This window comes from Phalacrocorax aristotelis, chromosome 5 (genome assembly GCF_949628215.1).
Source record: "Phalacrocorax aristotelis chromosome 5, bGulAri2.1, whole genome shotgun sequence".
NCBI lineage: Eukaryota > Metazoa > Chordata > Aves > Suliformes > Phalacrocoracidae > Phalacrocorax > Phalacrocorax aristotelis.
Genome location: NC_134280.1, coordinates 62,000,383 through 62,024,571, shown reverse-complemented (window position 1 = coordinate 62,024,571; position 24,189 = coordinate 62,000,383). Strand labels below are relative to the sequence as shown.

The 24,189-nt window shown below is 40.0% G+C and overlaps 1 protein-coding gene across 2 annotated transcripts in view; it reads left to right on the top strand.

Moving 5' to 3' along the window:
* HIPK3 (homeodomain interacting protein kinase 3) overlaps nucleotides 1-24,189 on the top strand; it is a 78,545-nt gene that overhangs the window by 34,656 nt on the left and 19,700 nt on the right. For both annotated transcript variants that reach the window (XM_075094893.1, XM_075094894.1), the window contains exons 3-4: nucleotides 18,767-18,890; nucleotides 22,970-23,089. In XM_075094893.1, the coding sequence (XP_074950994.1) occupies nucleotides 18,767-18,890; nucleotides 22,970-23,089 (244 nt within the window). The remainder of the gene's footprint in view (nucleotides 1-18,766; nucleotides 18,891-22,969; nucleotides 23,090-24,189) is intronic.

Genomic DNA, 24,189 nt, shown 5'->3' with positions numbered 1-24,189 from the left:
CATCAGGAAACAAAGGGTGTTGCTGGGAGCGGAGGAAGGAAGTTAGACTTCAAAATTCCGCATTTTGGAACCAGTTGGGTTTTTTTTTGTTGTTGTTGTTGTCGTTCCTGTTACTAAATGAAACTTTAAAATAGATTCTGTTTTGTGTGAAGCACAGTAGGAACAAACTGACTCCACTTCAAATGTGTTTATTTCTGATTGTAGTTAGATGCTACAAACGGGAATGAAATGGCATAAAGAAAATGAGGGCTATGCTTGCATTGACATGGCTCTTGGTGACTGCATGAAAACGGAGGGGTCAGGAGTTCCTCTTCCTTGCTCTACCTCTGCGTTGCTATCCTGCAGAAATGGAAGGGTGAGGGAGGGCTCTGTGAAGGTGAGCAGGGCAGGGCTTGTTTTCCAGGAGCATTACCCTGAATGCAGGTTTGTGCAAGAAACTTTGTTATGAGGTATGTTACTTGTGTTCTCTCCTAGCTAACTTGTCCATGTATTAATAAATCTCCTACACCATGTGTGTGTTAAGAAGTGGGTGGAGAAAGTGAGTGTACGTATCTGTGAGTGTTGCTTTTGATAGGAAAAACAAGCATGAGAAATGTTTGCTGGGTATGCAGAGGTGGGTTTGCCTTCCCTAGAAAACACCTGGGAGTTTAGTTCTAGGCAATAGTCAATTTTCACAGCATCAAAATTGAATCATTTCTTAAACAAAAAAAAACCAAAACAAAACACAAAACCCAAACAATATTGAACAATTAGATGTTAACTTCTTGGTTGGCTACAAAATGTATTTAGCCTTCCAACCTGTGACTGATGTACGGTTTAATTTTGTTAGAACAGGTAATCCTGTGTCATGCACCTCTTGAATGTTCTTTGCAGCAGTTTTTTTTTTAGAGCACTTTGGGAGCAAATTCATGATGAGCTTGTTGTAATAGTTGCACACAGGATAAAGAAAATAGCTTATAGGTTTGTTCTGGAAATGATGACTTGACAGTAGCCTCTGGCAGTGGAATTTAGCTATCAGTAGTGTGTTAATCCAGTTAAGTAGAGAGCCTTTCATAGGGAAATACGGGTCATGTGTTCTAGTTAAATAATTACCTTTAAAGTTATAGTGCAACTTGTAAACGTTGCCTCAATATTTTTGTGATATCTTTTTTTTTGACATGATTATGACACACCGATAATGCCTTATTGAAGCGGTAGCACATGCAGTGGCTCTGGGTGGTATTTATTTCAGAACATTGTTATCTAAAGCTGTGTTGATACATGTAAGCATTGACTTTGTCAGCTAGTTTTTGCCCATTCCTGTTTATTATTTAGAAAATACCAAATGCTACAACATTATGCTTTAGAAAATACCAAATGTTATGCTTGCATTTATACACCATTTTTTAAATCATAGCAAGCTTGCATTGAGACACACTGATGATTTGTAGAAGTTTATGAAGCTGGTGCTCTGTACTTTCCTTGCCTGATAAGTAGGTGTCCCCAGGGGTCAGTTTTCACCCTAAAGTTCCCCTGGACACGGTTCAGCTCCCATCCTCTTTTCTTCGGGGGGTACAGGCAGTGGTTCAACAGTTAAGCAATGGTTCAAATCAACTAGAAGGAAGAAGATAGCCGGTTAAATGCACAATGACTTACTTCAGTTAACTCCTATTGTAATTTCAGTCTCTCAATTCATAGATTTTTAATGTACTTTTTTTTCCCTACACTGAACAGTGAAACAAAGAAACTCTATTTCACTTGTCTCTCATTTCAGTGGGTATACTGGCACCAGTGAGGGATAAGAAATACACAACACAGTGAGGTATGTGCTTATTCTGTAGAACAAAGCTTATTTTCCATAGCTCTCATGAAGTTGCTAGAGCTGGTAACAGCGTGCCTTGTTAAGATTGCCATGCCATTCTTTATTAAAAGATGCTGCTCTAGAGTCCTTAAACCTTCCAGATGTGAAGCATTTGAGTACAGTCTTTTTGTTTCAGATGTTTCAGGCTGACTGTAGGTTTGGGGGGTTTGTTTTTTTGTGTCTTTCTTTTTTCTTCCTTCCCCCGGATGAAACTAATCAACCAATGTTGAATGCCCCCTCCTCCCTGGTCTTGCGGTCTTGGCAGATAAAGTCTGATGATGCTTGTTAGGTTGGTTGGTTAGTGGTCCCGATAGCTCGCTGTGCTGCTTTGACATTGGAAAGATAATGGAGGCAAGTGAGTGGCAATCAATCATCTGCCACAGTTTGTATGGACTGCATGTGAACTTAAACTGAAATCAGGGATATGCAATTGATAGTGAGTCTATTTTAATAATGTTTACAATAATAAAACAGATTTAGAAATGGGCATCTTTGAGAAACCTTCACACCTGTACTTCTGTAAATCTTGTAAACCTGTTTACATGAGACTTAACTGCAACAGGTTCATAAATATACTCCACTGTTGGGTTTATAACTTGCAAAAATGTATGTGATCACTTATTCTAGGGAATTTTAACCACCTTTAGTAGAAAACTTAGTAATCGTAATGCACTGTATTGCTACGTGATGTTTAAGAAACCTTAAACACTGTAATATTCCACTGACCATCCTTGGAGAACATAAAATGGTAGCAGAATGTAATGATCTTGGTTTTGGAACAGGACCTTCTGGCCTTTTATTTCAGAAGTCCGTTGCTTGAGGTCTCTAAGTGTAAACAAAGACCACTTTCCTTGGTACTTCACCAAAACAGCTTTTTGTCTTTAGGTGCTCACAGTACCTTACCAAGACTTGAGAAGTCATTGACATACTTTTTATAGACTACAGTGATTTTTATCTTCAGATTAATTTTTTTTTTCCAAAAAATGCAACTTTTGGGATTTTTTGGATGTTGTCTGGGTTTTATGTCTTTCCCAGATGTTTATTTTTAGTTATTAATGTTTTTTAAAAATATGTAATCTTGAATCATAGTCCAAGCTGATTTGCCTAAGGGCATTTGCAGCATCAGAGCCAGAAAATAATAAGGAAAAAAGTTTGTTACTGTCATATAATCTAGTTCTGAAATGACCAATGAAAATATTCTTAATTATCATTATGCTCTAATGGACTTTTTTCCCTCATAATGTGGGTGAAGTGGGGGCCGCCTTGGCCACAATGACGATGAAGCAGTCAAGTTTAAAATCTGTGGTGACAGGAGGAAAGCTGCCAGCAAGACCTCAACTCTGGACATGAGGAGAGCAGACTTCAGGTTGCTCAGGGAACTACTTAGTAAGGTCCCCTGGGAAAAAGCTTCTGAAGGTGCTGGGGTCCATCAGTGCTGGTCGCTTTTTAAGTACTGCCTCCTAAAGGCACAGGAGCAGGTAGTCCAAAAGTGTAGGAAGTCAAGCAGGCGAGGCAAAAGGCCGGCTTGGCTGACCAGGGATATTCTTCTAGAAATAAGGAGAGAAAAAAGAAAGTATATGGCCAGTGGAAGCAAGGTCAGGCGACATAGGAGGACTACAGGGATGCTGTTTGCCACTGCAGGGAGGAAATATGTGCGGCCAAATCTCAATTAGAGGTGAAGCTGGCCAGTTCTGTGAGGGACAATAAAAAGTGCTGTTTAGAATACATTAATGGCCAAAGGCAGGCCAGAAATAACATTGGCCTGTTGCTTGATGAGAACGGTCACCTCATAAGCAGGAACATAGACAAGGCAGAGGTGTTTAATGCTTTCTTTGCCTCGGCCTTCCACACCGATGGTAGCCTAAGGGACCCCCAGAGCCCTGGGCTAGAGAACCATGACTGTGGGAATGATAAACTAATAAACCCTGAACTTGTGCAGGACTTGCTGCTCCAGCTGGATCCCTATAAGTTGATGGGGCCTGATGGGGTTCATCCAAGGGTCCTTAAAGAGCTGGCTGATGTCACAGCAAGATGTCTCCCAATGATTTTTCAATGGTCTTGGGAATCTGGAGAGGTCCCAGTTGACTGGAAGCTGGCAAGCATTGTCCCAATCTTCAGGAAGGGCAACAGGGATGACCCCGGTAACTACAGGCCCATCAATCTCACTTCTGTGCATGGTAAAATTATGGAGATCATTCTGGGAGTTACTGAAAGAGAGTGCAGTCACTGTTCCTAGCCAGCACGGGTTCACGAGGAGAAAGTCCTGCCTAACAAACTTGATTTCCTTCTATGACAAGGTTACTAGTACCCACGTAGTTGACCAAGGGAAGGCAGTCATTGTGATCTTTTTGGATTTCAGTAAAGCTTTTGATACTGTCTCTCACAGTATCCTCCTGGACAAAATGCCCAGCACACAGCTGGATAAACACGTCATGCAGTGGGTGAGCAATTGGCTGATGGGTCGGGCTCTAAGGGTTATAGTAAATGGGGTTACATCGGGCTGGCGGCCGGTCACTAGTGGGGTTCCACAGGGATCCATCTTGGGGCCGGTACTCTTTAATCTCTTTGTAAATGAGTTGGATACAGGACTGGAAGGAATACTTACTAAGTTTGCTGATGACACAAAATTGGGAGGAGCTGTTGACACTCTTGAGGGCAGAGAGATCTAGACAAATTAGAGAGCTGGGCAAACACCGACCATATGAAGTTTAACAAGGGCAAGTGCCGGCTTTTGCACCTGGGGCACGGCAACCCTGGATGTACAGACAGACTGGGGAACGAGAGGCTGGAGAGCAGCTCTGCAGTTCTGGTCAATGGCAAGCTGAACATGAGCCGACAGCGTGCCCTGGCAGCCAAGAGGGCCAGCCGTGCCCTGGGGTGCATCAAGCACTGCATTGCAGCCAGGTGAGGGAGGGGATTGTCACGCTCTGCTCCGCGCTGGTGTGGCCTCACCTCGAGTGCTGCGTGCAGTTTTGGGTGCCACAGTATATTAAGGATATAAAGCTACTAGAGAGTCTCCAGAGGAGGGCCACAAAGTTGGTGAAGGGTTTAGAGGAGAAACTGTACAAGGAGCAGCTGAAGTCACTTGGTTTGTTCAGCCTGGAGAAGGGGAGGCTAAAGGGAGACCTCATTGCAGTCTGCAGCTTCCTCCCAAGGAGAGGAGGAGGGGCAGGTGCTGATCTCTTCTCTCTGGTGACCAACAACAGGACCCAAGGGAATGGCAGGGAGATGTGCCAGGGGAGGGTTAGGTTGGGTATCAGGAAAAGGTTCTTCCCCCAGAGGGTGGTGGAGCCCTGGAACAGGCTCCCCAGGGAGGCAGTCACGGCACCAAACCTGACAATATTCAAGAAGCACTTGGACAACGCCCTCAGAGACATGGTGTGAATTTGGGGCTGTCCTGTGCAGGGACAGGAGTTGGACTCGATGATCCTTTCGAAGTGGGTCCTTTCCAACTTGGGACATTCTATTGTTCTATGTTACTAGCCTCTAAGTCTCTCCTGTATTGGTTTTTATGTAGATCTGATGCTGTTCTTGTTTCCAACTGTTCATTCTCAAGAGGTTATTTCTGTATAAGGCTCAAGTATTCCAGCGTCTCGGCAATTGTTTGATAATGGATAATTTTGCTGCTTGTGTCCCAGCAGCATCATTAATGTAGATGTTGTTCATAGAGCCTTTTCAAGGCTGGCTGAGAGCAGTTCTTCCTGGGTAATTCTAAAAAAATTTATAGGTCCATCTTGGCAGTGGGATTACTGCCAAGGGTTTTTTTAAGTATATTGCTCTGCTTGTGATAGTTTATGGCTATCCTATTAATGGATAATAGAATTTCTTATTCATGTCTAGTCAATAAAAAGTTGACTTTTTACTGCTGTCAGTCTTAAAACCAAGATTCAGAAGGAAAACATCCAGACAAACTGACTTCAAGAAAATTCATGTTATACAAAAATCCCACTGAGCTGGTGATCATGATCCTGTCTGATTTCACCTATAATCTTTGGCCGATGTCAGTGACCAAAAAGAACTACAGGAACTTCATGGATATAGAAGGAAAATGTGAAGATTTCCCCCACTGAAAGAAGCGTGTGTGTGTTTGTAAGGACTGTTCAGGTTGCAGGTAGCAAACCTGGGACATTGCAGGAGTGGAGCAGTAGTGGGCTCCTTTTGGGAGATGGGTTTCTTCTTTCAAGAAGAGATTCCCTCCCCCCCCCCCCCCCCCCAAATTGAACACACAGAGGATACACTTACATTTTTAGATTGACTTCTTCCTAAAAGTGAAAAACACAATGTAAAAATCCCAGAAAACTCAATGAACTTGACTCAAAAGGAGATATTAACTCTGTTAGTGAAGTCACAGCAAGGCCAGTGTTGGGAGCCTTACTTACTAAAAAGCAATAACATAATGCAGGGCAGGCCTTTGAAAGTTTCTCCTATCAGTTTGTGTTGTCATAGCACAATCTAAAAATAGTTCCTGGGACTAAGAAAAGGTAACGCTTTGATTTGAGGAGATTCTTTTTTCTTGAAAAATTCATATATGCTGGAAACAAAACAAGCGTGAGTTCTTCACATCTCTAAGGAAATCACAAATACGTTTTCAGAGGAGGTTTGTTAATTGAACTTCAACTTTCGTCTTTTCCAAGAGCAGGAGTTCCCAGTAAATACAGCTACTGTGTAGACTCTCATAATACGTTAGCCTTTAGGGCAGTGTTCAGTGTTTGGCCAAAGATTATATCACATGCAAAATAGTCAGACTTCCCAATGTTTTGTTTGTTTGTTTGTTTTTCAATTTTTGTTAGTTGTTGGCATTTTGAATAAATTTTTACTTGGCATGTTTTAGTTTTGTATTTTGTTGGAAGTCGTTTGAAAGTTGAAACTAGAATATCTCCCTGAAATAGTATGGTAGTGAGATGGATTATGGATTTTTTTTTTTGGTGATGTATGTGTCAATTCTCAGTTTAACACACATCTGAGAGTGTTTCATAACCTTTATTCTATTAAAGCATTTTTAATGGTTCAAATGAAAGGACAGTTGTATTCTTGAAATAACTACTGCGATTATTTTTTTAAAGTTCAGGAAATGTTTATTGCTCCTCATGCTTTGCCAGCAGTGTCTTGCAGAGTCTTGCGAAATTCTATGTAATATTTTTTCTGTACATTGAGAAGAGCGGGCAGTGAAGATAGCTTACCTTTCCTTTTTTCTTGGAGACAAAAATGATGTCACATCACCAGCTCAAGGCACTGAGCAGTTGGGTGCTACAGCCCTATTTGAGCAGTAGCACATCTGTAAATGGGGGGAAAATTTCCTGTCTATTTGATCCTTGCTGCATGTGTTAAATTGTCAACAAGTGTGCCTTTCCCGAACGTGAGTGTCTGTCTATATTGGGAACAGACTGAAGTTTTTAGCCATAAGTAATGATCTTTTTCACAATTATTAGTGTCCTGGACGGGACTCTGAGGGTTTACCTGGCTGAAAGACTCCCATTATTATCTAATTATTATCTAGATCTCATTATTATCTTTTTTCTTTAAACTGTACTACATGTTTTTAACTTTTATTTGCTCTGACAACAAAATTGGAACATTCTGCTTCATTAAAAAGAATTCCCAGTGTGATGTGGTTACCCTGATTTACTCATCTTTAGTGTGGTGGTAGAGGGTCTGGGTTTTAGTATTAGATAGCAGGCAAGAACTGCTTTAAAAATGATATAACCATTTATGTAGTGAGAAGAATAAATGGAAGAAAAAAACCTGCCCCATGTTTCAACGTTTGGGTAGAGTCTATAACATTTTTGTACGTAACATTACTTCAAAAATGTTTGCAAAGCAGAGCTTGCAGAAACGCTGGGGTTCTGCTGTGGTCATGTTCCTGTTGCAGCCTGTTGTTGGGGTTTGTTATGACATCAATCTGGATGTAATAGATACAGAGTTAAGCAGTTTATTTTAGGATCTGAAACTCTTCTAAGAATAGACAGGCTCTCCTTTCAAGGGGAAAGGACAAATAAATTAAAATAAGAAACCCGGGAAGGGAAAACAGGAAAAAAGTGAAGAGGAAAAAGTATCTAGGGAGAACAAAAAAGGGAAAAAACAGCAGACTGGTACTAGTGGGGTTCAAGGTTGGGGTGAAACACGTGAAGGGACCGTTGCATGTGGATTCTTTCTGCATACTGCAGTGCAGTGGCAAGCCAGTGATGTGGCATACTGGAAGGCTGAAGTCTTACAGTCTAGCCTACCAAAATAGACTTGTGTAATCTTCCTGTCTAGCACTCCAAAGGTTTAATTCAGCAGGGAGGAAAAAAATTAACCTTTTAAATTTTCTAATGTAATTTCTTAGTTTTGTGAGAACATTGACAGGTGATTTTCTATAGTGCCCCAAAGCTTAGGCTCTTCACTGTTTCCCCATGACTATGTTAGTGGGATCGCTAAACCGTGGGTAAGAATGAGACTTATTCTGGTGGTGTCGTATTTACACCAGGGGTCTAATCATAGAAATTTGTATGGGAAAAACTCACCAGGTCAGCCAGTCAGTTCACTTGCCAGTGCATCATAAATTACTACAGCAGTGTACAAATTAAAATTAAGTTTGTTGAATGTCAATGCGTCCTCTGTGTTGGGTGTATTTTTCTGTGCTGTTGTATGGAAGCAACAGATCCCAATAAAACATTGTGCCAGATATATATCTGTTGGGCATGAATCTACCAGTAGATTTAGAAGTGTTTAGAAATATTTTTATTCACCAAAAAGTCTCTACTAGTGTAACCTTGAGAAGGTAGATTTAATTTCATGTATGTTAACCCACCTGTGCCAGTTGCTGCTCTGTAGGTTTTCTGTCCTAACTTTCTTGTAATGATTCTATTCTATTCATAGCTGTAAAGTGTCTAGATAATACTTTATACAGGGGAATATGCAATGTGACATGGATTTTGGTGTTCCATTTATGTAGTGAACAGGACATGAATCTCCCATGTGGACTCTTGCAAGCGTTGCTGCAGAATGAAAGGAATTATCCTTTGTGTCTTCAGGGTAGATTTTTCTTTTAGTCTTTTTTAATAAGCTAGTTAATATGAAGTAACATGTTATGGTTCTTGACATAACAGCCATATCGTTGCGTTCTTTGGTATTTTACCTGAACTATGCCAAAGCAAGAATCCATTTAAATAAAAAATAAGACACACCCTCATGCCAATCAGTCCTCTGAGAAACCGATACCTCCTTCTGTTGCCTTCTGTGTGGTGGGAGTCCCTTGGTAGGGTTTTTCCTACCAAGCGTCAGGCTGCTTGCTTCCTTAGGACCACCGTGACTTTGTACCCTCAGTCCAGAGGTAGGAGTGTTGTCACCAGCAGCAAAAGCACAAGAAGCTTTCATACAAAACTGACTTACAAGGTCTTGCTATTCTTGATGAGGATGCTACAAGCAAATACTGCCATGCTTATTACTCTTTTGTAGAAACTCCCTATCTGTCCTTCAGCTGGTGTGTTTGGGCACTGCAAGTTCATGCAGACCCTTACAGAGTTAGAAGTTGATATTCCGACAAAATCAACAATAACAAAGCAAAGGGCAAGGGGGATTTAAGATCTGGCATCTCTGATTTGTGAGGCCTTGAAATATCCCACACTGTGCTGTTCTCATTTTTCTCTTGTGCTTGTTCAGAGCTGGAAATTGTTGCTCGTGTTTGATCCTCTCCTTGGATGGAGGCCAGTTTGTGGTTGCCGCCTGCCCCACTGTGTGGTCTTCCACAGTAACCTGTACTTGCCCTAACTTCTATCTCTATTCCAAGCAAGATAATTTCAAGCTAGTTTTTCTTCAAAAACAATCTGGACAATTCACCAGCTCAGCTTGGATTTTTGTTTTGGCACAAGATTCTGGACATTTTCAGTTTTTGTGTGTTGCTTCTTTTCCCTCCCGTCCCTCCTCCCATCCTGCCCCAATAAAAAAAAAACAAAACCAGAGGTTAAAAAAACAAAGGTGGTTGTAGCATGTATAGGGAAGCATGTCAGGAACAACACACTGTATGATGGAGACCATCTCATTAAATTATATGTGTAGGCTGTTATTGCAGCTCAGGAAGTGAGTATGACTGCTAGCAAAACTGCAGAAGAAAGGGTGTCCGGGTCCTTCCAGTAAGAGACATGCAAACCAAGAATTTAGACATCTGTATGTATGTATGTATGTGTACATACATACGTGCACACCTGTAACAGCCTATATCCCCTGCACTCTGGGGCAGGATTTGGTTGAGAAGAAGGGAGTTACTTGTTGCAGGTGACTTTGGTGTGATGTCAGAACTGCGTGCCTTATTCAGTGCCCTGACGTTGCTGGTACAAGTGGAGTGTGGTATTTGGGCAGAGCACACTGCCTGCCTCAGGTGAGGACAGAGGCAACGTCTATGTGATCATCTCTTGCAGCCTTCGACTCTTCCAAGGATAAAGCACTGCAGGGTGGTTTCACAGTTAAGAGTAAAGCATACAAGCACAAGTACACAAAGGATATTGTCAGAATTCAGTTATTGGTAAGTAACCTCATTTGATGCTTTGCTGTCTAAAATGTAAATAAAATGTATCAAATTGCAGACTTTATTTACCAATAAAGCATCTGAAGAGCTTCTCTGTACACAATTTTCTTCATTATATTGCTCCATCAGTATCTACTTTGCTTAATTTTCACGTAATTCAAAAACTGCGTAGCATACCAAGAGTACATAAATAAATCACTTGGTAAGTTGCAGTCTTTCTGAGGAAAAATAAAATCATGGAAAGGCAGAAGCATGATCATCTTCTGGTTTTAATAAAATCAACATTTCATTTCACTAGAGATATTGAATAAGTGGAAAAGAATCTGTTGAAATCACTTCTCGTTTTATTATTCTCAGCTGCAAAAATCAAAGAATAACTAAATATTATCTTTAGTACTTATTGTAAGTTGTAAGAGAAGGTGTATTAGGTTAAAATTTATGATGGCTCTTTGAAACTAAAATTCTTTTTCCGTTTCAGGAAAGAGCACTAGGATAGTTTGCTTGTAATTTTATTTGATGAAATTACCTAAGATTTATTTGTTATTTGTCTGGTTTGATTTCCTGTTGTCTTTCCTGTTCTCCTCCTTCAGTTGTGAGCTCTATGTTCATATCAACTCTTTTTGCAGTGATTACTTCTTTTTGTAAGTAGTTACATATTTGGGCTACTGTCTATAAGGTTTTAAAATCCTACCTCCTCCTCAAGGTCAGATCAGGGTTCAAAGTTGAACTGGCAGCTGCGTGTCAGTCTTGTACATTATATGCAACAGTGGAAGGCTGCGATGTTAAGTAGGTCTCTTCTAGCCACTGAACATTGCATAGTTCTATGAAAAGGTTTTATTATGCTAAAATGAAGCTTTTTTCTACCAGAAAGTGAGAATTCCTTTTGCACAGCACTGTGGACACCACCACAGCAATACCACGGCTGTAGAAGTTTACAGGAGATACGGTGACTCCTGTCTTCACTTTCACTTGCCATATGAGGGTCTGGAGGCACCAAACCTGTTCAAAGGAGGAATGAAATTATGAATGAGGGGATAACTTCTCGCATCTTCTTGAACATATTTGTTCTCCCTGTGTTTTGTGTTACATGGTGACGTATCCCTAAATTGCAGAGCAATATTCTTGATTCTTTTGTGCCGCCTCAGAGACACAGATGTCCCTGTCCATTTTAACGTTTCCAGAGTCTGTTTCTGAGCATTTACATTTTTGCTTTCCATTTATATCCTCTTACCTTCTTAAAGGTTAAAAAAAACCAGCAATGGTTTGAGCCAGCACTGTGCCCTTGTGGCCAAGAAGGCCAACGGTATCCTGGGGAAGAGAAGACTGAGGGGGGATCTCATCAATGCTTATAAATATCTAAAGGGTGGGTGTCAGGACAATGGGACTGGACTCACTTCAGTGGTGCCCAGTGACAGGCCAAGCAAGGGGCAATGGGCACAAGTTGGAACATAGGAAATGCCACTTAAATATGAGAAAACTCATTCCCTGTGCAGGTGCCAGAGCAGTGGAACAGGCTGCCCGGGTTGATTGTGGAGTCTCCTTTGCTGGAGACATTCAAACCCCGCCTGGACATGTTCCTGTGCCCCCTGCTCTAGGTGTGCCTGCTCAAGCAGGGGATTTGGATGAGATGATCTCTAGAGGTCCCTTCCAACCCCTACAGGTCTATAGTTCTGTGATTCTGTGAAAACCAAAATTAAACAAACAAACAAATCAGAATTTGCAAGTTGTATACTTCCTAATGCCTAATTTTAGCAGAGTTAACAGTAGAAAACTGTAGAAGAAAAACCAGGATTGTGAATGTAAATCTATAATGCAGTTCTGCATTATGGATTTACTTCAACAATCCTTTCAAAGGATATGGAGGAAAGCTCATTGTCTGGCACAGGGTAGCATACTTGCATTTCAAAGACCAAACGTTTGTTAACACATGACACTACCAGCCTGTATTCTAACAACTCAATGGGCTTAAAAGAAAGAGACAATTCAACTATGAAAGTGTTCTTAAAAAAAAATAATAAAAATTCACTCAAATGAACATCTTATCCATAACATGACTTTTTAAAAGACTTCTATAAATTTTATTGACGTAATTCTTATCCTAACAAAATGGCATTAAGAATAAAAGTTATTCTGACCATGAAGAAGATTGTAGAGACTTTTTAGTTTGGATCAAGGGATTTGCTTGAGTAGCTCTTACCTTTGTACAACAATAGTGATTTTAGTATGTAGGAAATGAGAGGCACATATGTTATCAGATCTGTGGTCTATGTGTTCTGGTATTTTGTCGCTGGAGAAAATTTACCATAGCAGAAGGTTGCACTTCAGTGTCTTCTGATGCGAGCTTCTGCCAGCTCTACACCACTGATGGCTGTTTTTATTGTACATTGATATGAGTGTTGCTGTTTAATCTAGAGCTGTTGGGGATATTTTTTCTGCTGATCCATTCTTAAGTACTCTTAATGTTTTTTGCCTCAACAGCAGCCCAGGATTCAAAGCCTATTTGTATTCTGTCTTTTTTTCTTTATTCTGTCTTTTTTTTCTTTAAAAAAAAACCAAAACCCAAACCCTCTTATATCAGTTTTTAATCTCAAAGGGGGTGGGGGATTCCTTGGTCTTCTATAGTGAGGCAGGGCATTAGAAACACCTGGCTGCTTCTCTTCCATTGTTTTATATATAATTTGAGTAATGTTACTGATCATTTATTCTTTGCTGAAGCTTTATAGTTCTAACCAGGGTTTCTTCTTGTACCAAAGTCTCTTCATCTTTAATTTATATTGTCCTTCTCTGCGTCTTTTCTATTTGATGTATCCTTTTTCAGATGGGGGTGACCAAAACTGAACACAGAATTCAAAAGTGAACACACACTGTTCAAGGTGAGGGAGTATCACTAGTTTTATATAAGGCATAATAACTTTCGATATGTCTTTGTCCTTTCAAAATAAATACTGATATCCTGATTATTTTTGCTCCCAGTTGTAAGATATTTTTCCCGAGCAATCTGTACAGTTTCCTAGACTTTTTGTCATTGGAAAGTTGGTTAATTTACAACCTTTTAATTCTTACGGGTAATTAATTAATGAATAATGTACATTAATTTTCACTATGGTTTACTACATACTGTGTATGCTCTACTGTCTGTCATTGTGTTGATCTAATTGCATGTTTGAAGTTCCTTCTGAAGTCTGTCACAAATGCACTAGAGAACCAGCTGTTCTTCATATCCTTCATCATCCACAGATTTTGTCATTATGTGGTTCATTCCCATTGCATCCTTCAGATTATTGAAGTGTACTTGCCTATGGGTTGGGTTTTTTTTCTGATTATTGCCACCTTGATTTGGATCCCTCTAGCCTAGAGTCTTTCCTGTGTTCTTGCAGATCTCTTAGACAGGTTTGCACTCCTCTGCATTCATGGTGAAGACCAGAAGTTGAAGAAAATGAATTGTACATGAGAATACTCATTATAATGCCCATTACTATCTCTCATTAACTTCTTCACTGCATCTCTTTCTCTTAAACCTTCTTTCTGTAGAAGAACAACTACATATCTCACAGCCCATGTCTAGTTATTTCTTTCATAAAGTGTATGCTTGTATTATTCTGGTAGTGGTAGTGTGGGGGGGAAGTGTTACTCTCAGGTTTGTAATCCATTTTGACTATAACTCTTGCAAATCGGATTCATTTACGTGAGTTCTTTTCATCCGTAAGATGGCTTTGAACAAGTCATTAATAAAAAAAGATAAACATCCTACCCGTTGGATGACTTCTTCGCCTAAGTATTCATTATAATGATGACAGCGTGCTGTATCCTGAGCAAATAAAGTATTAGGCATTTGTTGCAATGAACAGTGGTAATTAGGGGTAGCAATGTTTGGCTTATATGAGAAGAGTATAAATTTTGTGTGGCATGCTCATATTAGATATGCTGTCTGCATTTACCTTCAACTATATGAATATACAGAAGCTAAAAATTATGGAGGGACAGTATTAAAATCCTTATTCAGTGTGTTTTAAATTGCAATGTCAAAATGGCTTGGTAATGCTTATATGCCTGTTTGGAAGGAATTTTTCTGCAAAACCCATAATGAGGAAGTAACACTGCCAAGAAGGATATACCAGGATTCCGGATGTCCAGCATCTTTGGAGTAGGCCATAGCACCTGGGGAGAGGAAGTAGCTCCATGTTCCTCATATGGCACCTTTGCCTTCAGCTTCTGGTATGGAAGTTGGTGTAGGTGGTCCTAAAGGTTTTGGTCTTGGAGAGAAATCACATGGCTGTGTTGAAAGGAGTGGGAGAGATGGGGGGAGGAAGGCTATTTATATAATCTTCTCTCATTAGAGAGTGGCAACCTGGTGGTCAATAAATAAAACAATGGCATGTGGTAGACAGTAGATACATTGACCCTTTCATACTGCCAGAAAAGAAATAGAAATAAAAATTGCTCAGTTTTTAATCTGATTTCCTTGACATGTGAGGGGAGTAGGTATAACTGTTATAGCACCTTCAGTGGGGAATATATTTGAGAAATTATTTGTGCACTCTACAGAAGTTTTCATAAAGGTAGCAGTTCCAGGAAGCTGCTGGTTTTGTTGTTTTATGCTGTTCTTTACTTGTTATTATGTACATTACCTGTTGTTTTTAGCTTTTTTGATTAACTTTTGTTCTAAATAGGATTTTTGACTGAAGACTTGTAGATAGTGACCATTTGAAATGGCTTAACTTCTTACAGTTTTTGTTGTGACTTATTTTTTTAATATGGCTAATTCTTGCTCTTTATTCTTTGTTCCCCCAGTGTAAAGGTTGGAAGAATTTTTCTATTATTATTCTTAAGGTTTTTATTTTTATGTAGGTTTTTGCTTGTTTGTCTGTTTTTTAATCCTCCGTGGAATTATTTCACTTTTGTTCAAATGTATTTATTTTGTTGCTTCATTCTAAGCTGGTTAACATGCTGAGGCTAAATTATTTTATGAAATATTCTAGTCTTTAAGCAAGTTAACAGAACAAATTACGTGGTTTCTTTCCTTATATACTTACAAAAACCTAGAGAATAATTTGTATATTCATGGTCTGTGATGTAATAAATAGAAACGGGACTATCCAAACAAGCAGCTGAAGCAAATATTCATTTGCATCTTTCGTCTTTTTAGATATTTCCAATTGAAAAGTCTGCTTCAGGAGAGTTGAATTGAGCTGTGCTGTGTCAGGCCAGAAAGGAGGATTTCAGATGTGTTAATCAAGAAGTTGTTGCTTAATAAAGTGAATCCTTCCAGTGTAGTAATATTGCATTTCAAATTCTAAGTGAATGGTTTTAATTAATATTTAATTAACATTGATAAGAAGGAAATAGATGCTCTCTTGTGTAAAATCTTGCTTTTAATTTCATTTATGTACATTTAAGTAAGATTTGGTATCCTGGTGTTCTCCTTGTGGATGTCTTGGTATGGGAAAACAGATGCTATTTACTAAGTTGGGGACTACAGTAGCTTCTGGTGTGCTGAGCATCTTGTCATCTACAGTAAATACCAAGCAGTAGTATGTGTGTCTGGTGGTGTTTCCTGAGAGGGAAGTAGTAAGTTACAGTCTTTTTTCTGAATAATCTGATGTTAAAGTGACTGTGTTGGGATATTTGGTGTTCCTGCCACTTAATTTAATGTCTGTGGTTGTAGTTAGGTAAGGGAATACCTTCCTTTTAAGCTGCATGTGAAAATATTTTCTGTGGATCATCTTAAAAAAATAAAAATTGAAGAATGACTCCCTCCTCTTTAACCCTTTCCTCCCCAGTTGTCCAAATAAATTTTAACTAGAAGTTTAAAAGAAGGAGGGGAAAAAAAGTGCTTTTGAACATACCATTAACAAACCGTTCCTTTATAAAAAATATTTGTGCTGGTTAAAACCAATCTAAACATAATCAAACCCAGTACAAGTTCTCTTGTAACTGTCTCCTGTGGGAGAGTTGCTCTCTTTTAAGGACCAGCATGGGGCCATGGTAGGAGATGTTGAACCTGAAAACCAGCTAATCTGACATTTCTGTGGAGCAGCAGCTCTTCATCTTCCTCACTTGAAGCTAGCCAGAAAGTTAATTTTGTTTACTGTACTGTAATGAGGTGTGGGTAGCCCTGTTTGGGAGCACATTTATGTCCTGTTGTGGTTGGTAGGTCAAGTGTTGGGAAATGAGGAGCACTGGTCTTGCCTCTCCTTAAATACGTCCCTTTTCCTTAGACTTGTTAGTGTTTTACTGGTATTGCAGAACTGCTTGGTACCCCTGAAAAACTAACAGATTACTATATTGTGAAATACAGTAAATGTTCTTTCTTTTGTCATGACATCTACCCTTATCCTTCTTTCATTTGCAATCCTGTCCCTCAAAAGAGACGAGCAACAGACTGACTGACTGTGGCTATTTTTATACAGTGCACATATTAACCATTGAGTAAATCTAAGAGGTTTTAAAGAGCTTATTTTAGCAGAAGCATTTGTTAAAGCCCCTATATCCATAGGCTGTGTGTATATTCATTAACTATTCAGGGCTGTAACATAATACAACAAAAGGAAGCGTATTTTAACAGAGATCTGTAACAACCGTATGCAGGCTGGCACCCAGCCAGCAGCTGAAGGCAGACATTTCTTACGGCTATTTCTAGTCTTGTGGCATCTAGATATATTAAACGTATTTCTCAGATAACGAAACTAGCTAATACTTACTGCAGTGTCATGATCCTGCATTACAAAAATATGCTATGTTTGATCCCTAGAAGTTTATTGTAATCAAATCTTTGAAGGCAGTGGAAAACTGAGCCTCTACAGTTTCACCACCAGTGTGACAAGGTTTATCCTTCATATAATTGCATCTGAAATGGTTTGTGACAAGGACGGGAATGAAAGAAGCTGTGGCAGGAACAGAAAGTGCATAAATATTTAACAGAATATCCTGTCCTGTAGACTTTCTTATCTGTGGAAAGTCTCAGATTTTCCCTGCAGCAGAAGCCAGGGTGGTTTCACTGGTCAGGGATGCAGCAGAGCCTTGGGAGTCCTTTCCCAGCAGTGAATGTGCACCCTTGAAGCTTGGAGTATGTATGTGTACAGCTTCTGCCAACTACTCCTTGTGAAGAAGGATGCAGATGCTTCAGATCTCGGTCTACTATGTACTACAAAACATCATCTCTGTCCCAGAGCAGTGTAAAAGTAGGAATTTGTTCCCAATCCAGTACGTTTTGGTGAAATAAAGAATATTCTGGTAAATGTAAATGTCAGAGGAGAAGATAAATGAGATATGTAGGAATTTACTATGGTCAAGAGATCCTGTTTTGTATGCGGAATGTCAATATGATACACCAGCATGTGCTGAAGGGTAAGACTTTTAAGCTTTTACACAGGTGAGAAATCGCGATTTTCTCCACCAGCGTGTTACCTGATCAGCTGAATGCTACTGTTCTGTCCAGCTGCGATGGGGATTACCCTGTTAGTTTTAACCATCTTCATACTGTTCTGTAGCATGTTAACCTAACAACAGATTGTCTGTTTTAAAAGTAAATCACTTTATAGTGTGATGCTTTAAATAATATTTTACGTCTCCAGGCTTTTTTCTATATTAGCATGCAGATATATTTTAATACTTTCTCCTTTTTTTAATAACTTGAATGAACTGGGAGGGAAGGTTTAAAAAGAACAAATGCATTTAAAATGGATATCTGTGAAATAATTGAGTTCTGCTCCATGTGAACAGAAAAACCCCTTTAGCAGCTGTGTCAGTACCAGTTTTTCTGGTTCTTGAGTACAGAAATAAATTCAAATGCCTTTGGTTAAATAATTCACATTTGGTTTAGGTGAAAAATAAGACCTGGTCTCTTTAGCAAGTGCAGTGGTTTCATTTAAGTGACTTAAAAATTGATCACATTGAACTGATTTGAGTGCATTAAGGGATTTGCAGTTATGTAATTAAATTGATATTTTAAACAGCTTTAAGTGTACTGTGCAGTTGGGAAGTGTGTAAGTGTATTTTCAGAAAAAACCCTCTTTGTTTCTGAGAAAAATTACTACTGTGTTTAGAATGTAGTTACAGGTGTATGACATTGAATGGACAAATCAGTTGTGCCATACTGAAAGAAAGGCAAAAATGTTGAATCCGTGACATTCTGTTTCTTGGGCATATAAATTATTTTTATGTACATAGCAAATTGATACTTGTAGGAAAAAACGTCTCAGAGCTGCAAAAATTTACCACAGATTATCCAGATAAAGAAAAATAAGATATCTGAGATTATGATTTCATTGAAGTAATTAGCCTGTGTTTTCAAATAACAGCTTTTGGGTTTGGGGTTTTGTGGTGTTTTTGTTTTTTTTTTTTTTTTGGGGGGTCTTGTTGGGTTGTTGAATTACCTTTTTTGTCTTGAAGGAAGAAATTCAGTAACCATGTTTAATTTGCAGAGCACCAGAGATCATACTGGGATTGCCGTTTTGTGAAGCCATAGACATGTGGTCGTTAGGGTGTGTGATTGCAGAGCTGTTTCTTGGATGGCCACTGTACCCAGGAGCACTGGAATATGACCAGGTAGTAGAATAAATTTCACAAGCGTATGCACACTTTCTGCAACTTAAGAATTTCAGATCATAAAATGCAGGATTTCAAATATTAATAACATCCCCTATTAAGTCATATTTCTTCAAGTCTGTTCAATGCTTTTAATTTAGTCCTATTGATTGTCCTAGAAACATAAATCCTGTTTCTAGACCAAAGTGTATATTGCGCTGCTTTTCTGTATTGAAGTTGTCTTCCCCACCCCCACCGCACCCCCCACCCCACCCCTTCTTTTTCTGTCTTGCAAAATAAATGTTAGTGTTGAAGCTGCTTTTTCTGATGGAGGCCAAAATTTGTGGCCACTCAATGGCGTTGTAATCTCTCTTTCACTTGCCATGAACAGGGTTGACTCTGGAATGTCTGTTCAGATGTCAAGGTTAATTGCCTTCTGAATACTTCCTGATGCTTTCTGGAAATCCAGCATAGCTCAAAGATTTGAGAGCCTATACTTCATGAGGAACGAGAATCAACTGTCACAATTATACTGTATATATGCAGTGGTAACGCTTGAAGCTCTTGAAGCTGTGCCTTTGCTTTGTTGGAGTTTTCAACTACTGACACCATTGGCATTAGTGAGCTGGCTTAAAAGTTTTTTCTAATGAAAGATGTAGAACATTTTCTATTTAAAACACTTAAGAGAGAAAAGTCTTTAATTTTCTGGCATAAAGTGAAAATTTGGAATGAATGTAATCAGCATTATGACTATCCCCACCTGGTTTCAAACTTCAAAAGTAAGGAAATCATGTGAAAATCCCAGATACAACAGCACTGGCTTGTTCCTAACTTCTACACCTTTGATTCCACATTCAGTTTAGGGGCAGTTTCTCCAGCATGTTGTTTAGGTTATTCAAATCCTTATCTTTATGTAGTGGGCGTTTGGCTCCCTGTGCATACAGATCAGACCTACTTTTCTAGAGATCCTTTTGTTAAAATCACTGTCAGGGGATATATTGATTATTCTTGTGTTGATGTTGGTAACATTTAATATTTCAGTTTCCCTCACACAAAATTCAGTGTTTCATGGGTAGGAATTAAGCTATGAGTGGAACATGGGTTGAGGCGTTGATGCATTTAGAAGACCTTTGTGCAGGGCATTGCTGTTAACATTAAGAACGAAAGAGAAAACAACTACCAACCATATAATTCATTATGTTCTTTAAGGAAAAAGTGAAGGCAATTGTTTTTGGAAAGAATCTGTAATCCCATCTCAAAAATTTCCAGGAACTTGGCAAATTTACCTCTTATTTTGAAAGAGACTGCAGGAGAAGATCTGGACTTGCAAAAAAAGTGCCAAAATACGTAATTTGCAGACTTACTTTCACTTTTGACCCTGTACTGCTGTTAAAATGGGTGCTGCTGTGGGTGAGGAAGGACCTTGTAAGCCCAGTTCATGGTCTTCTGATCATGATCTCACATACAGGCAGGTGCTGCTTCTGGGTGTGGAATGTGGCTTTGGACCACATCTCCAGTCACTTACGATGCAGTAGGGATTTGAATGGTGGAGATTGCTGCCCACGTCCTGATTCTTTCCACGAATTAACTTGTGATTTGTCATGATGGCAGCAGCCCAGACTGTTACCGTGTGCCAACGGGCTTACATAGCTCTGGGCGTCTGACTTTTGTACAGAGAGCAGTAACAGTGTGAAAGCTCAATCTCATGATTATGAGGATGTTTTTTCAGAACAATAGTCTCCTTTGAAAAAACACACCTTCTTTTCCCTGCTATACCCCAGCCATCTTGTCATGTACAAGATCCAGGCACATGAAGGCAGCTTAGTGCGGTGCGCAGAGCGGCTATCTTCATAGCGCTCGTTGGCTCATCTTTCCTCAGTTTTAGACCGGCAGGCCCTTAGGACAGCGTATTCCTGTTACTTGTTTCTTGCCATTTTAGGCCCAATGCCAACATGGTTTGACCTCTAGATGCTGCTGGACGGTGCAAGTAAACAGTATTGTCACCAATGGCAGCCACCTTCCAAGACGCTGTACTTCCTGCAAAGGACTGTGTGGATTAGGGGTTAATTCTGATGCCCACAAGATTTTCTGCATGCTTTACAAGTGAATAGTGAGTTTAAAAGACACTTAGTTAGACAGACATATCATTCAAGTTTCCTGGAAGCAACAAGTTAGCAACTTGTTAGCAACAAGTTGTCTAGCAACATGTCTGATCTGTGTCAGTGGTCGAGGAGCTGTAACCGCCTCTGCACCAGCAGGAATTACCTTACTTCAGTCAGCCTTGTCATTGTGCTCAAGCAGGTCTGCAAAACTCGCTTCAGAGAAATTTGATTCAGGGTTTTCCTCAGTGTACACAAGTACAGCAGTTGTAGGAGAGGGCTCCCAAGGAAATTCCTTTCCTCCTGCTATGTGTCACCGATTAAATGAACAGGCAAGGGCTTTGTGCTGCATTTCCCCCTGTCCCCCTGGCATGTGGCAACCAAAAAGCCCTTGAAAGGAAGCTCTATTATATTAATTTGTGATTATATCCAGTAACAGCTGTACTTCTCAGTGGAAAATAGCCATGTCTTCTGAGCCTTAGTAATCGTTAAAAACAGGCACAGGTGGTAAGTGCTTAAATTTTTGAATAAATGCGTTGTCTTTCCCCACGTAATTTCTAAGACTTTATAATATGCTTCGAAAACAACTAAATTATCTAGAAAGAGTTCTGGTCAGGGTGGAGTTCTCTTTACTCCCTCATGTAGGGAATTATGGAGGATACCAAATACCAAAATTTGCGTTTAGTTCCTCCCCATTTTGGTCTGTCACTTATATTTCGGCAGAAGCCTTGCGTGTACCTTTCTTCTCTACTGCCCATCAGTTTTAACTCTTCTCAGGTGCTCCTAGTTCTCAAGTCCTCTGTCTTCTGTTGAATTAATCTTCTATCCCAGTTTCTGCTTCGGTGTATTTCACCGCTCTCTCCTTTTGATTTTTATCTTTCGTCCATTCTCTTTTATTCCCCAGCTGCTCCACCTTTTCCAGGGGCTGGGCCACGCCAGCCCCTCTGTGGAGGCGTGCGGTGTGGGACCTTGCCCAACACCCTTCAGCCCTCGCTTCCCTCAACCTCCAGCCCTGGCTGCTGGAATCCATGCTCCCTCCATCCTGACCTGCAACAAGCTCAGTTTTCAATTATGGCCAATTATTCTTCCAATTTTTCTTTCTTGAGGGTGTGTTTTTTAAATATTAAAGAAGTGTTATTTCTGGGATAACTCCCGCCTCGTACAGTGAGGTAACATTGCATGCACTGTAATAAAAACACATCATAACATGTTGTTTCAACATATTTCTGTCAAAGCCTTGAACCTTAACTATTTTAGGTAATACTTTGTATCATCAATTATAAGAAAGGTAATGAACACTGCATAGTAAATTATCTTCTAAAATAAAGGCATGCTAATCATTTCAGTGGAAAAGAGCATCTGACCATTTCAGGCATAAAGCTAGTCCATTCCCATTGCATTCAGTAGCAGATTTTCTGAGGTGAGGACAGTATCTTTTGCTGGATGCCTAGAGGTTGTATGTGCACTCCCTTTCCAAGTGGAACATTTGCTTGAAGTGCAGGTGTGTCAGAAGTGTAAGAGACTGATAACACTGGAAACAGCAAATGGGAAGGATTTTTATAGCATTGTGTAATGAGAGCATGCAAAAACCTACCATCAAGCTTCAGCATGCAAGCAAGGCACTCCTACTAATTTTCCTGTTTAGAATGGAAATATTACATTTAGGATTTGAATGGGTTCAGGAGGTAATGACAGTCACTCTCCCCAGCTCCTCGTTTCTGTGACCAAACTTCAAAAGCGTGCTCACATAAGTCACTTCAGAGGTTTGTTCATGTATGGCTTTCTCTGAGAGACACAGAGCACAGTATCAAGTGCTCAGTGTTAGGTGTCTCTCCTATGTAAGATGTAGTTGTCGAACTACAGTGCTCTGAGGGTGGTTCATTTTGCCATTTTTTAAATGAAATGACCAGATTTTAACTGTGTGGATCAGATTTTGAAAGTCAGAGGTAAATAATTTCCCATGTTGTGGTGTTTTGGTTTTTTTTTTTTTTTCTTCCTCAGATTCGTTACATTTCACAGACTCAAGGTTTGCCAGGAGAGCAGTTGTTAAGCATGGGAACGAAAACTGCAAGATTTTTCTGTAGAGAAACAGATGCACCATATTCTAGTTGGAGATTAAAGGTAAACAATATACTATAGTACAAAACAGTATATTATTTTGTGACCAGAGAGGCCAAGATTCACTATGATACTGTTAGTTCCCTTCCACATGTCCTGTGATTTTTATTAGTTCCCGCTCTGTATCCCTTCCATTTTTCCCATTCCCCAAAACCAGCGCTCCGAGCTCGTGCCCGCGTTCCCTCCCCGCCGGCTGGCCCAGAGGCAGGGCTGGTGCAGCTGCCAGGCTGGGCGGCCAGTGCATGGGTGCCAGGTGGAGAGCGAGCATTGGATGCAAATTAAGCTTTCTTTCTTCAGAGGTACTGAATGAGGTTTTTTTTTTTTTCCCTCCTGCTCAGTCACTGCTTTTCCCTTCACTTTAAAGAATTTGACTCTTGAGGCCCGAACTGCTCTGTCAAAATTTGTTCAAAACTGGCTTCAGGACCAGAAGTTCCTAGGAGAAAAGGGATTAAACAATATGACTGTGTACAGCTCCTTTCCTTCAGATCTCATGCTAAAACAGTCTTTGGCTGAATACAATGAAAGCAGATGAAATTAGAAGAAATGTACTTTTATGGTCTGCACACCTTCTTTCTATCGAAGCAACATGATTGCACGTGGGCCGTGTTCCTATGCAAATATTCTTTTTCTTTTTTTTTTTAATTTGTACTACTTCGTGGCACTGCTTCACCAGATTTACAGAGGACTCAGGGAGTCAGGAAACAGTTACAGTTGACATAAACTCCTGCAGTAGCAAACAGCTGACAAGCTCAAAGCAAAGCACAAGTTGCGTAACTCTCCGCAGTAACTCGGTAAATGCCCAGCGCGCCTTGGGCCAGCGCCGGGGCCTGCGCTGCCCTGCTGTAACGCTGCCGGGTCGGGTTATGTAAGGATTCTCCGATTACACCGTCCCGATTATCCCAGTTTTCGGGGTTTTCAGGTGGTTGATCATTAGGTGGCAGTTTACATCTGGCTTCTCCGTATCGAAGAACCTAAATGAGTACTTGATACAAACAGCCGTCCCCATTTCAGAGCTGTTGCCCTTTAGAGGTTAAATCTCTGACTGCAGACTAAATGCTGTTTTGGGGGAAGAAAGGAGTTTCGGTACAGGCCGTTGGTCATCA